The following is a 13,726-nucleotide window of genomic DNA, read 5'->3' as shown; positions in this document are numbered from 1 at the left end:
GGGGGGGGGGGAGGAATCCAGAATCAAATATTCTTCAAGTAGTGTTGTGACGTCACGGGGAGATGGAAAGGGGCGGATTTCATTGCGTCCCATAATCATTCGGCTGGCTTATGTCTTAAAATCCGTGATTTTATTAATCTCTTTATTTATTAGAAAGGGGTGGACGCAACAGGCTCCGGAAATGGAAGATTTGCAGCCATGTTGCTGCTCTGGTTCAACAGAAGACTTTTTTGATAACAGAGGCCATTTGATACATCCAATATACACGAAAAGAGAGGTCATTCACGGATTGTCATCACCTCGGGGAAAAATTCTCAACAGACAAGAGAAGTGATTGAGGTTTATCAGAAAGAAACCAGCTACCAAATCCTGCTTGACATTAGTAGACCACACATAGATAAACAAGACCACACAATAATAAATATTCGGAGGCCACAACAGTCTGCCGTATAATGTTTGTTTTTCGTGCAGAGCCGCAATTAAATCTTTGTTCATAATTGTTGGTTTCCTATTTTGTTTCAGCTTAAAAGCAGTTTTGCCTTCGCAAACCTACTTTTAATCAGTTTTTCCTGCCGGCCTAAAGGTTATGTTAAACACACCTAGCCTCATCTTGTTCAAAGATAGCGAGGAGAAATTGTAGCCTTGGACCTTGAGGGGTAAAAATAAATTTACCAACCCCTTTCCCCTCCCCCTTTCACACCTCACGAAACCAAGCAGGCAGATCCGGGATTTCTTCTCTCCCTATGGCCACATTTTGGTCGATGTGACGTCATTTCCAAAGACGTTTTTAAGATGGCAGAAAGGGGACTCGAAATAAACTTTAACCAACGGATTTTCTTCAAATGAGAACTGTTAAGCAGAACCAAAAATAAAAAGGACAAAGGGCAAAATTACTATGGCACCGACGACGAGATTATTAGACACCTCCGTTCTCAAGGTTATCGTAGATTGAGTTTGTAAAGTTCATTTGCTGACTGCGAGGGCTTTCTGAAACGAAAATGACTGAATTTACGTCTGCAACTTTCCTGTTACCATTATCCAGGACCTGACATTTTTTCTTTCATTAGCAGCTGGAGCAGAGGACATTTTGTTCACCCCTAGTCCATTGTCAACCCGCTGTCAGTCTTGATTTTTAAACATGTTGTCGTTGGCCAGCAGACAGTTCTCAGTACCGGACGGACAGAAGTAGTCTAAATAAAATAAGGTAAACGACTTTGATAATGGCGATTGTCCTTTGCTTGCTTGCGTTGAAAAAACAACAGCAAAAGTAATATATTATATATATATACTGTTACAGTGCTTTACTACTTTATAGAAAGTATAATATAATTAGATAATATAAATGGGCTAACTGTCGTAGACTTGTTCTGTTTTAAAAGGGAATGTATATATTGTACAGGAAATTATATAGAATCTATATACTCTTTAACATTTTTAACCTCACACCTCATATTAAAGGTAATATCTTGATTAATACTTAACGAACCTGTCTTAAAATTTCAGATAAGACAGTGCATTCATTTTACAGTATGGGAAACGAATGTTTTTAATCTTCAATTTTGAACTTTCAGTTGTCAGGGGTCAAAATGAAAAGTGACAGCTTTCAACAACGTGTGATGACATCTGGCGTTGTCACATCTTTACATCGTCGACGCAAGGACGGGATGAATCGAGGTATTGTCTTTTGAGGGATAATATTCCACTCTTCAATTAAGGCTTAATCTAACTGAGCAAGGGGTACGGGGCTGGTGTGGTGTTGCACCGATGTCGGGATCTAAAATGTCCCGCAAACGCTCAATAGGATTGGAATTTGGTTAAATGCGCTGGTCATGGGTGCAGGGGAGGAATGTTGCTAGTTTTGAGAAATTGATTAGTCACAGCAGCCTTATGAGTAGATGCATTATCATGCATAAATACCTGTCCCTGGGCTTGATTTTGAAAGAAAAGATCATTGGGCCCGAGAACTGGGTTGATTTAGCCTTGGCTATCACACGCGACGCTGTGCCCAGTGAAGTCTGTGCTGGATATGATCGGGCTGAATGTTTTTGCGACAAACTAGACCCTTTACGAAGAGCAGTCATGACTAAGATCGGGCTGTCATTTCTTAGTCCTTTCGACTCATCCTGGGCCTTTGTTTGACGGTTGAAATTGATTTCTCAAGTGTTGTGTTAGGATGAATGAGTTCACCCTCCGTTTTGTCTTTCTGCGCTCTACTCGCCTGGGTCTGTCCTTTTGAGAGCCTATCGTTGCCATGTGATCCCGTGTGGCATACACAGGGTGTTTGTTTACGTTGAACCTACTCGCAACTAACGATAGCCGGGTGTCCACCTGAAGCATTACAATGATGGGATTTCTTTCTGATTCATTCTGCCAAAGCATGGTGAATCCAAAAAGAGAAGCCACTTTTATATGTGGCGAAAAACTTGGAAGGAGTCCAACGTTGTGCGTGTGGTTTTGGTTTTCAAAATCACCCACACTTTCTCACAGTATTTAACAAAATTCCAAACCTCGTGAATGACAGTCAGACAAAACGATAGACCAACGCACCCTAGTGACTACAGTTCAGGAATCACGAATAACAATGAGCTTATGTGAAATGTGTAAAAATTTCAAATTAATTGGATGTGTATGGTTTTTGTTTTTTTGAGCTACACGCTTTTAAAATGTGTGAAGTTAAAAATGTCAATGAGTTTATATATATATATATATATATATATATATATATATATATATATATATAAGTGACAACTGGTCAAAACAGCAATACCTGCCAAAGCAAGACATCCAGTGCGTGGAACCTGAACACCAAAGATAAGGGCAACGATCGCGTTTTATAAATCATGTCTGTAGATCTAGCTCTTATTTCCATGAAGAGATACATCTAGTTACACTTTTGTAAGTCGGTGTAAGATGTTTAAATTTTTATCGTTCTAATATTTCTATTTGCTAAACGTATCTATGAGGGAGGGATTAAAGTGTTTAAAGCTACTGCATGGCAGTGCACACACCTTCACCCCGCGATCTGACCTCTTATCAAGGTTTGTCTGATAGTAGATTATATGTTATACTTTTGTCTTAGATCAACAATCCTTAGACATGCATTACGAAATACATTTTGAGCCAGGTCATGCTCGATAGAGTAAAAGGACGATGAATATAATAGTAGAAACGAGAGCGTAACAAGCTTGATTCAGGGAAGGAAAACTATCTACAGACTACTTTGCATCTCTACCCCCCCTTCCCTCGCTCCCCCCCTTCCTGCCCACTTTGAATTATAAAGTTTTCTGTGATATTTTTGGCTTTTATGAGTTACTAAGTCCTTGAGGTCAGAAACCAAAGTTCAATCTGCTCTATCAAAATCGTGAGATTAGTCGGAGTCGTTATCAAGATATGTTTATGCAAAGAGTTGTGTTCGAAAAAGCTTGACATGTTGAGAAACTTTAAATTTTGACGCCAAATTTATCAAAACTTGATGCTGAACAAATAGAACAGAACTCTGTCATTCTAGGGTGGAATCTTGTGACTTGTAAACAATGAAAAGAATTCAAAGTTTTCTCTTTTTTGACCACGAAACCCTCTTCAACTGCAGCTGCTGAACCGAATGACAGCCGGGAACAGCGCAAAAAAGCATGTTGGAACTAATGATGACACCAAGGAAAGGATTCTGAAGACCAAAGCCGGAGGAATCTTTGAAAAAAAAATTCTACCAAAGGTTTTACGTGTCGGTTATTTTTTCTTTCTTTATTTTTACTTGTCTACCTGATGACGCTTTGAGATAAGACGAATCTTTTGATCAGCATGCGCTCGACCCACACACAGTTTGTTCTTTCCCATCGGTTTCATCATGGTTGTTGTAGAATTTTCCTATCAATTAATGCCACTCGTCCAGTTCAGTTGAAGCGAGTCTTTGAATAAGAATAGTGCACACTTTAGGCTCAGCAGGTGGCGTCCTGCTGGACTCCAGAGCGGATGGCCCTGGTTCGAATCCTTAAACGGAGCGTTCTGAGTTTGAGTTGTTTTGGGGAGGGTTTTTTAAAGACTGTCAGCCCATTTGGCTCGTCCTATTGGATATTCAAGTTAAAAGCCCGAGGTTCTGCCTCTTACATAACCTTACAGTGTTGAAAGGGGCTACACCTATCTAATTTCGCAAAATTTGTTTTCGAATAGGATCCAACTCAATTGTAGAAGAGATAACCCATGCATCTTTAGTGTTTGACCTGAAAATGTCCTGGTTTGTCCCCCCTCGTATAATATGGCTGAGGAGCGAACATCTGCACGTATTATCTTGTGCAATGGATATAACCCCAGCTCGACTTTTCAGTACACAATAATGTAGGATTGTACTTTAAGAGCAAGGGCGGAATGGAGGCAAAAGACAGTAGGACAAAAAGAGAAATAGAGAAACAAGAGAGAGAGGGAGAGAGAGAGAGAGAGAGAGAGAGAGAGAGAGAGAGAGAGAGAGAGAGAGATTTCTTTTTGTTGGGGGTTGTTTGGGTGTTTTATTTGTTTGTTGTTGTTGTTTTTTTTTGGGGGGGGGATTTGGGGGGGAGGGGACCAACGTTCAATTAGAGTAGCGTTGAACAGCGTATTCTCTGTTTTAATGTTTGTTCTGCTTTTACAAATCGCGACAGAAATGTAACGTCTTGCAGTTCCAGCTCTTTGTCCCGAGGCGGAAGTTTGACGTAGGAAGGGATCCACTGACAAATTCGTATCTTTTCATACATTCATGATCTTGATTTAACGCCCCGTTAAAAAAAAAAATAATTTTTGACGAGGCAGACCCTTCAAACTGAACATTTATGGAACAAACAAAAAATTAAAAATAGGCGCTTAGATCTGGGTTTGAGAACTCCTCATTAGGCATTTGAATCAGTTCCATCCACGTCAAATCGCAGCTTGATGCCAACTGATCACTGTCTCTACAAGTTGTTCATGCATGCTAATGCGGAGTGCCCACTGGGGGGATCGACAAACCGATCGCCAACCGATCGCCCGACTCGTTGTTGGGAAAAAACACGTTTGTTTTTTTAGGCGACGAGACGGTAGATCAGTTTGTGCCACGATAGCAGCTTTGCGCCCTCAATGTGGCTAGCAAACCGAAACGAACAGAACCGATCGAGCCAATGGGTACTGGGTATAATATTTAGTTCAACAAAATTGGGACTTTCGCGATTACCCTTGACTATGGCATGGTCTGAGTACAAAGTACTTGCTTTGTCGCCCTCTTGTTTATGTTGATGGTTATTTATTGTTTTGGGAAGGACTTGCTCGTTATTTCTCCTATTAGAGGGGGGGAGATAAGGGTGGTACTTAGAATATGTGCAGCAAGTGTAGACCCCTCCCACCACACCTTCACTACAACCTCCCCCGAATTAAATTTTTTGTGTGAGTGTGTGTGTGTGTGTGTGTGTGTGTGTGTGTGTGTGTGTGTGTGTGTGTGTGTGTGTGTGTGTGTGTGTCAGTGGTCAGATCGAAGTGAAACGTGTTATCACTATGCCGGACAGGTCATGTAATAGCCATACGTTCATGTTTCGTTCAGGTTTGTTTTCACGAGCAACGTCACTGTTAATGTCTAAGCTGGTCAACCAGTTACCACCGTCCTAATTAGACCACAGAAGATATGAAGAGGAACAGCCCAGAGGGAAAAGAGAAAAACCATAGCCGGTGACTATGGATCAATAGAGTGGCCATGTTTAGTGGTTGTTCACTACTTCTGTAATAATGATATAATAATAATAATAATAATAATAATAATAATAGTAATAATAATAATAATAATAATAATAATAATAATAGTAATAATAATAATAATAATAATAATAATAATAATAATAATAATAATAATAATAAATAGCATTTGTATAGCGCTTATCCCCACTATATTTACAATATAGCAATACAGTCAAGAAAATCACTACATGTAGTACAAACGACCACTTCTCACCCCTCCCCCCTCCCTTTTTTTTTGGTTTAAAAAGGTACATGCATTAAGTATTATAAGTGAAGCAACGTGGTGAAATCAGGCGCTCGTCAAAATAATCAAAGTCAAGAAACTGGCTTTTTCCGCAGGTTTGGGAATTTTTATCAAATTTTAGTTTTTTGGCTCAACACCTTTCATGCCCACGAACACATTTCTGTGTTTATTTTACTGGTATAACGTTGATTAGAGGCATAAAAGATCTAAGTTTTCAATTTCTATGGACTCTCCAGTTCTGAAACCACGCGAACCCCACCCCCTTAAATCTCAAATATTATGACTTGTATTCAAGATAAATGGAAAGTAAAACTCCCAGAAAGGATCAATTCTGAGCGAATAGACAGTAGAAATTATCCATGCCAAATCATGTGTGCAAATGACGTGCTGCACTATGGGCACAACGAGTATTCTGTACACTGCAAGGTTAGTTACAAGGCATCCAACATCCAATGGTTTTTTAGGATTGCGGAAAAAAATCGGATAATGCGAGAATGAAAGCATGTATTTAAAACCTATTGCAGGCTAAGTCCTTCAAAACAATTTCCTAATCGTCAACCTCAGATCTTTGCTCAGGACGTTTTAGATAAGCAGAAAGCTTTGCTCCCATTGGTTTATGCCTTCGCTCCTTTAGATAAGGAAACCATATAAAAGTAACCATATTTTCATGACCCCCTTGTCTCCCTCCTTGCGAATCAGTGTCATTATCGACAGGTAACACAGGTAATGCACATTTCGTTCACTAGGTGTGAATTGTTGATGACACTCTTCAGCGGCTCATATGCGCATGAGCCAATGGGAGCACACTTGGCAACGCGGCTTGCCTCCTGTCTTTTTGAAAACATGCGCAACAGTCACACCTGAGGATATCGCCACTGTATCTTGTTAATTTACACAGTCGGCACAGGAAGTAGAGTTCTTCTTCTTAGTACGTAGTAGTAGTAGTAGTAGTGTAGTAGTAGTAGTAGTAGTAGTAGTAGTAGTAGTAGTAGTAGTAGTAGTAGTAGTAGTAGTAGTAGTATTTATTTATATCTTTCTGGGGGGGGGGGGGGTTCAATCAGAATGCTTATTTGACATCAAATTGGCATGGTGTTTAGTATGACTTCCATAATAAATGTGACCTTTGCAACGATTTGGAAGTCAAATTTGAAAACACTCAATTCTTCCCCTGGGCCGATGCAAAAAATATTGGACGCAGCCTAGATTTCTAGACCTGCCCTGCTCCTCTCGCTCGACTTCATGAAATCGGCCACACGCACGACGCCATTTTTTGACGTTTTAGAGGGTGGGGGTCAGATCCGGCCCCAGATACAAGATCCCTGCGTGTATGGGGCCCCTTAGATGTGTTGGTGCGGTTATAATGTCATCTGTAACTGTGCCATCCCTCAACACCTGGGCGCTAAACAGAGTGGTGAATAGAGAGTACACAGTTCATTTCTCTATCACTGTAGAAAAATGACTGCCCAATTACCTCGTAATAATCACCCCAAGAAATGGGTGTGACAATATTTATATATAAGCAAACGAATTTTTCAGTGAGATGATACATACTCATAATTATCAACAAAAACACCGATTACCCAAATAAGAAAAGAAGAGTCGACTTTTCTTGCTTTCCATAAAAGAAAATATAACAATTGCACTTTTCCTGCCATATGATCTCTTTGTGTTACACGTTGTATAAGATATATATATATATATATATATAATACATATATATATATATATATATATATATATATATATATATATATATGCAATATAATGCATATATATATATATATATATATTTTTTTTTTTATATATATATATATATATATATTATATATGCATTATATTGCCCTACGCCTTTAGAAATTAACAGAGCAGAACGGCTGTTATATAGCCTACTTCTGTTACGGCGCCTTGAAGGCAGGCCAGGCGCTGCAGGTGGACCTGCCTTGAATTTCAAAGTCTAAAATGCAATGACCGTGTCGGAGTGAACGATGTAGGATCCGGGTCTCAAATATCTACCCGACTGCTGTGCTTTATCTCCTTTGGCTTTTTCACTTCTCGGTTGTCTAAGAGAGGAGAACATCTGACGTTGCAACTACTTCTGTTTTTAAAATACCACAGGAGGACTCCACATTCTTCACAATGGTAGGGAACTTATTTAGCATTTAGATCTACATCTATCGCTGACGATATCTAGCTTGTGTTTGAGCTACGGTGTTTGTATACAATGCTAGAATAATTATAGAGTGTATTTAGACTGAGTATAACGTGGCTTTTCCCAGGAGTACAACACATCATGTCTGACGGCCTAAGGCAGCCTTGGTCCGTGCAGAAGAGAGTGGAAAAGGTGTAGGCGTTTTTATTAAAGAAACTCTTAATGTTAATTAGTCTGAATAAAAACAGAACACTGTTAGGATGGTGTTCTTTGCTTGCCCACAATGTTTCTTGATACACATGGTGGCTCGAGGCTTGGCTAGTTGTTGAGATTTGGAAATTGGGTGAAGGGTAAGACCTAGATGGGTAGCCTAGGACTGAGCTTGAGGAGAGAAGAGGGTGGGGGGTGGGGGTTCAAAGTTGGGTTTGGATGTTGTTAAAACTGCAAATGTTAATCGACATTTATTAGCCTAATCTTATTCCTATGCAAAAGTCAACAAAATGCTTTAAGTGAGCAAACACGAAATGTACTGCAACGGCTTACGATTGCCGGAAGGAGAGCGAGGGGCATTTGTAGAAAGCAAGTTATAATTATCATAATATAGAAATCAAATGTCCAGTGGGTACAAAAATAGGCTACCGTCGTAATTACCCCTGGGATTCTACTGAGGAAAGCAGAAGAAAAATTCTCTTCTCTTTTGAGTTGTTTTACCTTTTTTTTCTTAAATCCTTTATCCTCTACCCCGAGCCTTATACAGAGTACAGTAAACAAACTATTCGAACTTAAGTGGAAAGAAGAATCCTGTCATACTGGTCATGGACACCGGCCTACGATGACAAATTGATTCTGAAAAACAAATTACTGCTCTTTTCTATTTACATTTGCTGCTGGCTTTTGTAAGAACATATTATTATAATTATTAATTGCTTTGTCGTGCCCCTTTGCTTTTTCATAAGAGCATAGACTGCCGTACTTGTGCTTTGCACCTTGACGTGCTGACCCTATTTTTAGAATCCCAATTTGATCAAAGCATTTTCTTACTGTTGCTTTAGATTTTTTTAAAAAGTAAGCCAAAATAGCAACAACAAAACATTGGATGTAAGATGTCAAAAAATGGCCTAGGCTTTGTTTGTTTGGTTTTGTGTGAATAAAGAAGCTGAATTGATTAATATCTTTGCCCGTCATATCAACACGAAGGGACGGTGGTAGAAGAAGAAAACGAACTTCACGCTTGAAAGAAATTGAAACTACTTGGCATGTGTTATAAATCGGACCGTGTCAGAATTGTATTCTCCCTTATCAAGTTTGTGTGTGTGTGTGTGTGTGTGTGTGTGTGTGTGTGTGTGTGTGTGTGTGTGTGTGTGTGTGTGTGTGTGTGTGTGTGTGTGTTGAGGTGTGGGGGGGCATACATTATCTGTGCACCAATAGCAAGAAGGACTCCTCTTGTGGTGACACGAGACTACTGATCGCCTGCTGTCCTCAGGTAAACAAGTTTCATAACTGACTTCGATGGATCATCCCTGCCACATTTCCTTCTTTTTCACACAGAACAGCGCTGATTTTGTTATAGTCATTGTATGATCATCCAATCTTGAATGTATTATGAAAGGCTACATATGTTAAGAATAAGATATTTTTGAGCTTAAGAAAAAAATGTCTCCACCCCCCCCCAAAAAAAAAACAACAAAAAACAACAACAACCAACAACCATAAGAGAAAAAAGAAAGAAAGAAAAAAAAAAGAAAAATGAAAAAGAAACAAAGGAGATAAAAATGAGATAAAGAAAAGAAAAGGAAAGAATCCCCCAGGATGGGCTTTTTACTAGCCTTTTATGGACAATCGCAGGTTTATTGAGAACGAAGAACCAGTCAAGTGAAGTTGTAGACTACTTCCTGAGGTATCCTTTTATAACATTATTACCTGCGGCACAGAATCTGATGTCGGACCAGTAGCGGGGAGATGAAAGAGTTTGAAAGCAAAGAGAAATAATATTGTGTAAGAAGGTTGAGGAGCAATGCACAGAGTGAGGGTAAAAAAAAAAGAAAGAAAATCAGTAGAATTGAAAATACATTCAAGTTGAGTAAATCAAACATATTCAGAACTGTTTCACGGGAAAAGGGGACGGGGTGCAGTTTGTTTCGAAGTCGGTCATTGGAATTTAATTGTGTTCTGAAATTGTCTTATCCGTTCTTGAATTTACCTTTTCAGTCGAGTGTCCTGACTAAATGTAGGGAGTGAAGTTAAGAAAAATAAAAAATATGGATGTAAATGTTAAGAAGAAGAGTTTGGGGAGGGATCAAAATGGTTGGAGAGATGAAGAGAGAGAGAGAGAGAGAGAGAGAGAGAGAGAAAGAGAGAGAGAGAGAGAGAGAGAGAGTCAGGCAGGCAGACAGAGAGAGAGAGAGAGAGAGAGAGAGAGAGAGAGAGAGAGAGAGAGAGAGAGAGAGAGAGAGAGAGAGAGAGAGAAGAGGGTGAGAAAAGAGAGACAAGACAGACAGACAAACAGACAGACAGACAGACAGACAGACAGACAGACAGACAGACAGACAGACAGACAGACAGACAGACAGACAGACAGACAGACAGACAGACAGACAGAGGGAGTGCAACGAAAATCGCGATGGGACTCAGTCAAGGTAATGGAGAGCCTTGAAAAATTATCAAACCATCTCAAGTTCATTAGAGTGGAGTCAGGGTAAACTGCGCCGTTGTGAAACAAGATACTCACAGAGCTATGGAAGTGAGCAGATTTATCAATCTTTTTACTCCTCAGATTTCTCACCACCAGCTCCAGCGTTTTGCAAACATGCAGGCTTTCCTTTGCACGTTTCTGCTGATCTTCGCAGTCACGGCGAATCTGGCTTGCAGCAGACAGGCCAAGAAGTGAGTACGCCGTCTTTTAAGTTTTTAAAGGACGCAGTGGACACATACATAATATGTGTCACGACGCATTGGAATCAGGCGCTCGTCAATTTTTGGACATGTGTTACTTTATTCATTTTCCTTTCTTTCAATGAAAGAAAGATCCATCGGCTTAAATAGATGTCGAGCTATTTGAGATTGAATGGGGTGGGGATCGTCTGGTTTCAGAGGTATAATTTATAGAGAAAAGCTGCCAAATTTTGGGGAGTTACTCTCTCTCTCTCTCTGCCTCTCTCTCATTCTTTCTCGTTTTTTTACCCTCTTCTATTGCTTTATCTCACTCGCCCCTCTTGGAGGCTTGGTATCTATCTATCTATCTATCTATCTATCTATCTATCTATCTATCTATCTATCTATCTATCTATCTATCTATCTATCTATCTATCTATCTATTTCTCTTTTAGTTTGTAGTGCAGCAGTTCCTGCCTTCTGTCAGCTGTTTCGGCCAGAAAGCCCTTCGTGTTATTAAAAACAGGTTTATTTGTCTGTGTATTTTGTTTTTGGTTGTTGTTGTTTTTATTGTTTGTTTGTTTGTTTGTTTGTTTTTGTTTTGTTTGGGGGGGGGGGGGTATTTCATGGAATTTTACTAATAACATATCAAACATTTACATTGACACCCCCCCCCCCCCGACATTTGATTTGAATTTTGAATAATTAATTGTATAACCTTTTCCAAGGACTGACACAAACGTCGATGGAGACGACTCGGGCAGCAAACTCCCCCGCGCTCCCACTGTCACGGCATGTGGCCTGTGCGGAAATCCCATTTCCGTCACTTTGAAACTGAACAACCAGTTTAAGACACCATACTTTGAGTATGAGGTGAAGGTCAACAACCACCCCCAGAGAGAACTCATTTACATGATGCAGCAAGCCGCAGACAAGAATCCTGCTTTCAAGTAAGGCTTGACTTAGTAATGCAATTCGTCTGTTTCAGAATTTTACAAAATGCATTTTACTATAAAAGAAAACGAATGAAAACTGTCTATTTCTAAATATGAAGCTTTAGTATGCATTCAATAGATAAACAGCTTGAAAAACACCTTTCAGAATCAATAAATGCCCACGCAAAGCAGGTATTCCCTAATGATGACAAAGGTATTTCGTGTTTGATGTACGCTGATTATCTAGATCTAAGTCTTTTGATGACAGTGTTAGAGATTTAAGAAATAAAATAACAATATTATGTGATTTCTGCCAGATGTGGGGTTTCAAAGTCTTCATTAATAAAAGAAATATATCTATGGGTTTTTTTTAAAGGAATTGAGGTGTTCTCAAAAGGTCTTATAGATGGTATTGCGAGGGTAAGATCTACGAATCAGTAACTGTTTAAAGTTATTTGGGTACTTCCTTTTCATCCCATCTATGTTCGAGACAATTGATAGTAAGTCGAGCCTGTAAACAAGAATTGGGAAGTGATTAACACTGCTCAAGTAAAAATCTGGACCGCCTTTCTAAGTCCCCGAGGAGCTACACCCAAATGTTTAGTTATGAGATAAGGAGGGAAAACTATTTTATGCTCGATTATATGTATTGTATCATTACATTCTGGAGCAAACTTATATACATGAAGGCTACTCAGAAAATGGCAGATTACCAAAGATATCTTTCTTAATATAGATGTAAACGTTAAAATGCTGTTATTTTCCCTTGGATATGGAAATGCACAGATAGATAGATAGATAGATAGATAGATAGATAGATAGATAGATAGATAGATAGATAGGTAGATAGATAGATAGATAGATAGATAAGCAGGTAACAATGTCTAAAGTCGCAGATCAAGCTGGTCAGGCGAGCTTATACATTGACAGAAGTGTTTCATTGTTCCTGAAAAATCAACTACCGCTGGACAATATCATCTGTATAATGCATTATTTTGAAAATATATTAGATGTACAGTTTGCATTCCATTATAATACACAATGTAGATGATTTTTTTGTCGAAACGTACTGTTACTCTTGACGTATTGACACAAAAGACTTTGGAGTTCGTCGTATGGGCCAATTTGTTTTATCGAGGATCTCCGCCTTTTCGAATGGTACGGTCTCTGCTGCCTGGTTGCAACATGATTTAATTTCTGTTGACTGGGCGCTTAACATTAACATCCACTGTTCAGATACCGAAGTATGATTAGACTTGAGGAGCTAATTAATTCAGTTTAATGTATATTAGATGTAGAGGCAAAAAGCTGTTTTCTTTATAGAAGGTACGATATTATTATCTACACCAAAGAATGGCTCAAAATTAGAAGCTAGATCTACATTCTAAATAGACAGTCTTTGCCATTTTTTGCAGATTGAATAAATAAATCGACTTCTTTCGACACTTTAGCTAGTGGGTAAATTCCCTATGATGTGTTCTTTTCTTCTGCTACCACTCCTTTCATTGTGTCTATCCCATGCGCGGTTCGTCCATAGAGCACGGCCGTGCAGTGCCGCCCAAAATGTTTTAATGTTCTAAAACATAAAGCACCCACAATAATAAAATAAAAGAAGCCAGAAACAAACACTAGCCAAATATTATATCAAAGCAAGGCCCTCGCTGGCGCCGTACCTGCCATTTCTATTCTATAGCGCCGTAAAACATCTACTATGCCATGCCTAAGTTCATGCGCTGTATCTAAACATAACAGGATAGTCAACAGTGGAAACCTGGCCTATATATCGCTCTTTGGGAT

At 39.2% G+C, this 13,726-nt stretch overlaps 1 protein-coding gene across 1 annotated transcript in view; it reads left to right on the top strand.

The window, feature by feature from the left end:
- Positions 1-8,004: 8,004 nt before the first annotated feature.
- LOC101856133 overlaps positions 8,005-13,726 on the top strand; it is a 9,294-nt gene continuing 3,572 nt past the window's right edge. Inside the window, exons 1-3 of the mRNA XM_005109196.3 lie at positions 8,005-8,113; positions 10,897-11,006; positions 11,723-11,944. Coding sequence (XP_005109253.1) covers positions 8,111-8,113; positions 10,897-11,006; positions 11,723-11,944 — 335 coding nt within the window. The 5' untranslated portion in view covers positions 8,005-8,110. The remainder of the gene's footprint in view (positions 8,114-10,896; positions 11,007-11,722; positions 11,945-13,726) is intronic.

Source organism: Aplysia californica, unplaced genomic scaffold (genome assembly GCF_000002075.1).
Source record: "Aplysia californica isolate F4 #8 unplaced genomic scaffold, AplCal3.0 scaffold00755, whole genome shotgun sequence".
In the NCBI taxonomy this organism is placed as follows: Eukaryota; Metazoa; Mollusca; class Gastropoda; order Aplysiida; family Aplysiidae; genus Aplysia; species Aplysia californica.
Note: the sequence above shows the minus strand (reverse complement) of the source record. Positions and strands in the feature narration are given on the sequence as shown.